At 33.6% G+C, this 8025-nt stretch overlaps 1 protein-coding gene across 2 annotated transcripts in view; it reads left to right on the top strand.

Annotated features, from left to right (window-relative positions):
* Window positions 1-4560: 4560 nt before the first annotated feature.
* The window catches only part of LOC111384981 (serine/arginine-rich SC35-like splicing factor SCL33), a 13577-nt gene continuing 10112 nt past the window's right edge, over window positions 4561-8025 (top strand). The window contains exons 1-6 of one of the 2 annotated variants that reach the window (XM_023009332.1): window positions 4561-4688; window positions 5287-5446; window positions 6754-6831; window positions 7328-7492; window positions 7656-7793; window positions 7875-8015. In XM_023009332.1, the coding sequence (XP_022865100.1) occupies window positions 5301-5446; window positions 6754-6831; window positions 7328-7492; window positions 7656-7793; window positions 7875-8013 (666 nt within the window). In that variant the 5' untranslated portion in view covers window positions 4561-4688; window positions 5287-5300 and the 3' untranslated portion in view covers window positions 8014-8015. Of the gene's footprint in view, window positions 4689-4841; window positions 5028-5286; window positions 5447-6753; window positions 6832-7327; window positions 7493-7655; window positions 7794-7874; window positions 8016-8025 lie in introns of those variants that run through there. The other variant, XM_023009333.1, reaches the window with a different exon arrangement.

Raw genomic sequence — 8025 nt, 5'->3', positions numbered from 1 at the left:
AGCATTGGAAACATGCAACCCAGGATGTATCGCGAAATGCATTACATTGGTGGTTCAAAGGATCCATTTTTGGCTCAGTTTTGTACTGAATTTGGTAATGATGGATGTAGCATAAGTCTCTCACTCAGACACAATTAGGAAAGAATTGTGGAACTATAGTATTGCATACTAGCCATTGGGCAAATTTTTTTAATCAACTTCATATTCGATTTTTTACATGTGCTTTTTTGATATTAGCTCCTTCGGTAACTTTCAAAGGAAAATGGCAATATCCTCTCAAGGCTCAGTTATATATCAAGCTCAAAAGCAACCACAGGTAGCACTCTATACTGAACATAAATGTGTTTCATATTTTCAAGGCTATCAGTAAGGCCTCGCCTACTTCACTACTTATATTTCAAATTTCGACCCGCACATAAATGTATGACTCAGACTTGGGGGACTATTGTTACACTTATGAATTACGTGGTATGCACGTGGCAGAGGTGGTCCCATATATGTTGACGTGACATTGACTATTCAATGGTATTTGATTTATTAAATTGAGCAACCTCGACAACCCCATCTTGGGCTTGAACTGGGCACATCTAACTATACCTACTCAGGCCATTTCTATTTCTCTCTATACATGAGTTTACTTAACACTTGATGTATGTATTCTAACCCTAACCAAATCCTCTTTCCCATCTCTTGCACTCTCAAATTATTTCTCATTGTGTTTATATCTAACCCTAACGCATTGGTGAACGTTTTAGTTAAAAATGCACAAAAGCTCTTCATAATGTAATGAACACAATGATAGATATTGATTTATAGAGTGATTGTACATGTAAAAATGATTAAACACAAATATGATCATCGGCCATTACCTAAAGCTTCAGCCATAAAATGGAAAACCTATGTTCCTAAAGTACTAAAATCAACTTCAAATCAAGCCTGCCAATAGTTATTGGTATACAGGTTTGAATCCCTCCACAATCATACGCAATTGATTAGGTCAAAGTTAAACAGTGCTTAAAACCGATTGAGTATGAGTTCAATCTTATATGATCTTTGCATATATTTCACTTTTCTCACAAGCCATAATTAATTCGATTAGCATCTTTTTCTTTACCACGCCATCAAATTCTGAATTAATTGTTCCAATGGCCATTGAACTTAGACCTATGTCTTTGATTGGTCACTAAAGTTTAAAATATCGAGTTTTGATCACTGAACTTAGGTTCATGTCTTCGATTGCTCACCAAAATTTAAAATGTCAAGTTTTGACAACTGCACTTTGAAAAATGTCATACGTTACTCACTAGTATAACTGCTGAATTTTAAAAAATATCGAGTTTACAGTAAGTAGTATACCACATTTTGCAAAGTTTAGTGGTCAAAACTCGACATTTTAAATTTCGGTGAGCAATAGAAGACATGGATATAAGTTCAATGATTAAAACTTGACATTTTAAATTTCAATGACCAATCAAATATATGGACCTAAGTTCAGTGACCATTGGAACAATTAACTCTCAAATTCTGTTTGTCCATTTATCAAGAAATACGAGTATTGAAATCAGATGTAAATGGCTGCAGCAACAATCTTTCACCGGGTTTTCTTTTTTATCAATTATGGGTTTGATTTGAGGATGAGGTAAAATAAATAGCAGTGCAAAAAAAAATAATAAATAAATAAATTGGTTTGCACTGAGTGAGCAATTTTATTCGTGAATTTTGTTTCTTTTGGAGATGTCTACAATTTTGTCTGGATTATCTTTCAGTGGAAACGTTTCAATTAGAATCTGGGGATAGATAGAAGCTATTTTTCTATATATTGTTATTTATTGCTCTGGAATGATAAATCAATCCTCAAATAATGTAGAAATTCAATTGGGAAAACTTTATTTTCTTTTGAGTTATGTCAAGGATAACTTCGTTTTGAATTTTTTTATGTAGATTGATGATGTTCTTCCTACTCTAGAAGAGCATGGTGTTTGCCAATTGTACCCAAAAGGGCCAAATGTTGGTACGATTCACATACCGTTTCACTTTTGACTATATGTTTGAAGTTGATGGATATTAAATCAGCCACAATACCAATTTATTGCCATCAGAAGGCACAGGGACGGGTAGGCTAGTGCTACAGTCCGTCCGTCCGCTCCAAATCCCCTTTTTTAAATTTTTTTTTTTGTTATTTTTTTTTTTTTTTTTTTTTTTTTTTTTTTTTTTTTTTTTTTTTGCTGTATTAGTCCGTGTTCATACCGGAAGTTGGATCTGACAGTGAGAAGTCATTTCAGTAACAAATTTTCAAGCAATGTAATGGCTTTTTGCTGTTGCTGCAATGTGATTATCATTTGTACCAGTGGATGCTTAATAAATTTGATTGGCTTACACATTTTTTATCCATTGATGCTTTGAGTTTGTAAGTAATTTACTTGTCTTCATTTAAAGGCAAGCCCTCAAGATGCAATTGGCTTCTATATAGTTGTGGTTTTTACTATTTCTGTATATAATCAGAAATAATCTCGTCAACTTCAATTGATTGCAGAAAAGCCCAAGCAAGAGGGTAGACTTATCGGAAAAAATCATATAGACCCTACAAAAATAAAACATTCCACAATATATTATTGTATTTTTTACATCTATGATATACAGTAAAATTGACAAAAAAGTACCATTTTTACTACCTTAAAACTGGCTTATCTTTCGTAACCAAAATTTAATTTCTCACAGATCACTATTCATTAAGCCCCCGTTTGGCCCCATTAAATTAAATTTCATTTTTTTCTTTTCTATTTTCAATCATACAATCTTTCATAAAATAATATTACACGTAAATCGAAATCTTTTTCTTCTTTTTCAACCACTCATTCTCTAAAAATATATTATTCCACCCATTTTAATTTGAAAAAATAGGGGCAAAACGGGGTGTAATTGTGACTTCCATACATATGCAGATTTCAAATTCAAGCACTCTTTTCAACACACGAGAATTTAGATTTCTATGATTTTTGGTGAAAAATCAAAATCAAAGTTCAACAGGTATGTATTATTCTAATCGTGTGATCTATCTTTTGACTTTTTTGTTTCATTAATTAGTACTAATTCATTATTTATATTAGTTTTGTGTGCACATTAAAATAGAATTCAAGAACTGGATAAAATACGTTTTTTCCCCATAGTTATGAGTATATTTTGTGCGTTTTCCATTCCTGTACATGCGTTGGATACTATTATTCCTTTATCCATATTGTTTTGTACAAAACGTTACTCACGTCATTCGAAAATATTTGGGCATAATCCTTTTATTGTTGCATTATCTTTTACTAGTGGATGGAATGATATGTATAACGGCTAAATATATCATTGAATAAAAATGTTAAAAGATAAATTACAATAGTGATGTCCTTTATGTTTTGATAATTTTATTTTTTTTTTCAATACGGCAGAAATTATTATATCGATACATATCACATAGAGAAATATTACACTTGTCATTATAGTTGCTAAAAATTGAATTGCATTTTCATAGGTCTCATCTTCGAACGATTTCGTGTATCAAGTGTCGGACTAAAACAACGTAGCATATTATTGATTTGCTGGAAATAAAATGCACATGCAATAGGTTCCATTTTGATGGAGTTACATGTCCACATGATTAGCTCTAATTGGGAGAAAGGAGATCAACCATATAAATATTGTTCCATACACCATACTAAAGAGTCCTATATTAATATTTATGCTGGGTGCATAGTTCCACTCGGAGACCGTTCGTAGTGGAAAGTCGATAACAATTAATATGAAGTTGATATTTGTCCACCTAAATCTTGAAGGTTGCCATAAGGCCGAGGAAGACAAGGAGATGAATAAGTTTGGAATCATTGAAACCAACAATGTGTGGTAGGTGCGGGAAAAAGGGATGCAATAGGAAAACTTGTAAGCAACATCTCCCGTTGAGTCACGTACGAAAGCCTAATAGAACGACATAATTAGCCTCTATTTGACCCCTTTTTTGAAATGAAAACAGATAAAATAGTATTTTATTTTTATTTTTTTGAAAAATAAGTGGTTAAAAAAGAAAAAAAAATTTCAATTTACGTGTAACATTATTTTATGGAAGATTATATGATTGAAAATAGAATAGAGAAAAATGAAATGTAATTTAATGGGAATCAAACGGGGTCTTATTGACTACAAACAATGTTTAGTTTTTATGTCATCATTCCAACATATCGAATAGTAATATGCGGTTTAGCATGTCGTGGTGAATGTTACATTTTTTATTAAGATATTTTTATCAATTCTGTGTCATGGTTTGTATGATTTTTGTGATGCATGCGTGAGACCGCAAGTTAATTTATTAGGATTTGAGGAGATAAGCGATTTCTTGTTTTTAAAATATACTTTTATATTGCAGTATGCATGGAAATAAAAAAGAAAAAAAATGTGTGGTGTAGTTTTTGATTATTTAATTTTAAACAGGTGGTAAAGGCCCAATCTGACATTGTCTAGACATTTACATATTTATGGGCTCGAAAGAGATGATGATCCATAATATATAAGCCCATAGTTGAATGGACCCAATCAGAAGCTTCTGGAGAACCCCAGAAATTCATGATATAAAATACGGACGAGATTCGTGAGAGGAAGAACACGAAACCATCTGCGTGTCTAAGAAATTTTCGTAAAATTCCCGTTCTAAGGTAATAATATTGTATACCGAATATTTTATTTTACAAGGATTTTTGTTGTTCATATTGAAAAATTATTTTTTCAATCTCCTTGTATGATTTGATTTGATGAATTCTGTTTTATGCGATTATAATATAGGTAGATCAATAATATTGTGATAATCGAATCATGACTTTTTGATTTTGCTTATAATACAGAAATTCTACGGTATAAGGTTTCAGGTCATGTGAATTTATTTCTTTCATCTAACTGCTTAAAATCAACTTTTTACTGTCTTACGGTACTTTTTGAGTTTATGAAATTTCGATCTGTATGTTTGCTAGGTTGCCAAAAGACTGGAATAATAGGAGATGATATATTTTAAAAGCTTATTTTTATGTCTGTTCTTAAAATGTAATTAAAATAAATTATTATCACATGGTTTTAGATAATTTAGTCGCTCTGTAAATTGATGACGGTATCTCTAGATAATTTTTAATTTACGTATGTTTTAATACCGTTTTTATATTTGTCCGTAGGTTTGTGATCATATTATTATATTCCACCCTAAATTTCTGTTTCTTGTATGGAGCATACGTTGCAAGAATTTGATGAATCTGTTTGATTTAGGAAGTAGATAGAAAATGGGTAGAGGTTATAGTTATAGCCCCAGCCCTCCAAGGGGTTACAGCAGGAGGCGTCGAAGCCCAAGCCCAAGAGGCCACTACAGGAGTCGTGCAAGAGACCTTCCTACTAGCCTCTTGGTCCGCAACCTTCGGCATGATTGCAGGTCTATTTTAATGTTTCATTAAATCCAAATTGAATTGCTATTGTTTCTTGTAGTTGTTCAACTTGCTACAAGCTGCTTTCTTGTTATTGAAATTAGCTTAGAATCACTGAATATCTCCTCCCTAATATTTTTGATTTGACTGACATGCTCTGGAAATATATCTTCTGTATCAAAAATATTATCTTTTCCGCAGAAAGCATTATTTCCTGTTTCTGCATTTGGTTATTGTTATTTTAGGGGTGTTGATCATGTATGTGTTTGAAGCTAATCTGTTTACGAGTATGTTATGTGCCGGACTGTTTGGATGTACAAATTTGTTTGATTAGTCATATGTCTATTTTGATTGTATTTATATCCAATCTCATGTTCATATCTGAGTGTGGTTTTATATGTATCGTTTTCTGTTACAAACATGTACCCATGAGTTCACGTGCTCGTGAAAACCTCCATCCCAAACAGAATCTCACATAGGAACGATTACATTTAGGAATATGTTATTTACCATGATATTTGTGAGATTACTATGATAAAGATACTTGTGTGCGGGAAACATGGGCATCTCTAGGGAAAATGTTAAAATGCATGAATGTATTATATGTCAAGCTGATATCATTTGATTTTCTTTGCTTTCCGCCAGTTGCACTTGATGGATTTGCCAATGGGAATAGTGTGGGAAGAATTCTGTGGACCATGTGATGTTAGAAGCTTTATATTTCTCCCCTCTGATGCCTGAGTTTTAAGTACATAAATTTGAAACTCATGTTTTTGAGAACAATATTTCAAATTAAGTGTTGTTGCTTTGTCTTCTCTTGATGTAGTCAAATTTTCTTTTGTTTGCCATCATAATTTTGTCATCATAATTATTCCAGATTGTACACAGCATCATTGTGAGACTTTCTTTCTGTCAATGTTTTGTCGTACCCTGGTCTATTTTGAGTTTGTGGGAATGTAAGCCGTTTGCCTATATTAATTTATTGGGTAACCTTATTCTTGAGGTTTACCATTTACCATTACCTTTTGGGTATTTACTATTACTTTTTAGGTATTTACAATTACCCTGGTCTATTTTGAGTTGGGAATTTTTGAGACTTGTGAAGGGCCTTAATGATATTAGTAGATATTGACTGTAATGTGGGCATTACTGATTTGACTATGGAAATATTGTAGAACATCTGCATGTAGTCCCAACCATCAGACAACAAATTCAAGTGTATTGCTGGGGCTTTTCTGTTTCTGCAATTCCCTTTCTTTTTGTCTTGAAACTGCTTCTACGCATCTAAACTATATATAATTTGTAATACTTGCAGGTCTGAGGATCTTCATGCTCGATTTGGGGAGTTTGGGCCTCTTAAGGACGTTTATCTCCCACGTGACTATTACACTGGGTGAGTAATCTGTTATTTAAGCCTCTTGTGCAATGCCATTGTTAATTGCAATTGGATTTGAATTTAAACTGGTTAAGGCAACTGTAATGAGGTTATTCTCTTTACTATGCTACCTGGTCTGCACCTCTTCTTTTCATCTTCTTTAATTGTTTTCTGGAAATTCGGTTTCATTGTAAATTTTGAAGATACCAATGAAGTAATAAGAGGTCAAGATGATATTTAATGAACATGAAGATTGAAGCAAGTTGGGTATTAGTACAATTATGAAGATGTTGAGGTCTTGAAGAATATCAAGTCTTAATCATGGTTTCACAAGGTTAGCGGCCATGTAATTGCTTTACTGAGTTCTCATGGGTATGAGCTAAGTTCCTTTTTTATTCAAGTTACTGTAGCTTCACATAAGCATGGGAGATGCTATCTACACATTAAATAGTTGTTACTGATGTCTTTAGGATGTGATCTACTTTTTTCACACGTGTCATGTTAAATCATGCAGGGAGCCACGGGGCTTTGGTTTTGTGCAGTATGTAGACCCTGCTGATGCTGAAGAAGCCAAATATCAGATGGATGGGCAGATTCTTCTGGGGCGAGAGTTGACTGTTTTATTTGCAGAGGAAAACAGGAAGAAGCCCTCTGAGATGAGGGCCAGAGAACGAATAAGGTAAAGTGCTTGAGTTCATTTGTTTAATTTCATACTTTAACAGACTTTCAGTGCAGTGCAGAGCAGAAATGACCTTTCTATCATTTTGCCACCTTAAAAAAATTACTTGCAATGCAAGAGCGCCTAAAGTACCATATCTAACTGAATATATTGCTTCTTTCAGTCGGAGAAGGTCCCCACTCGGTTATTCTCGATCACCTCGCTATGCACGGACATATTCCCGCTCACCAATTTATGCTCGAACTTACTCCCGAGGGCCTGATTACTATTCTCCATCTCCAAGAGGAAGACGCTACTCAAGGTGTAAAATTATTGCTTTTGGTTATTTAGTATTTGCATTGGCTTAACATCAAAGAAGATTAAACACGTTCCATCCATACAGGTCCATTTCACCTCGAGATGCAAGGTATAGAAAGAGGTCGTACCCTAGGTCTCCTTATGGCTCAAGGAGCCGAAGTCGAAGCCCAATCAGGAGCAGGAGCTGGAGTCTTGATTCTAGCAGGAGCCCTGATGACTACTGAAGATGCATATTA

The sequence above is a fragment of the Olea europaea genome, unplaced genomic scaffold, assembly GCF_002742605.1.
Source record: "Olea europaea var. sylvestris unplaced genomic scaffold, O_europaea_v1 scaffold3066, whole genome shotgun sequence".
Classification (NCBI taxonomy): domain Eukaryota; kingdom Viridiplantae; phylum Streptophyta; class Magnoliopsida; order Lamiales; family Oleaceae; genus Olea; species Olea europaea.
Note: the sequence above shows the minus strand (reverse complement) of the source record. Positions and strands in the feature narration are given on the sequence as shown.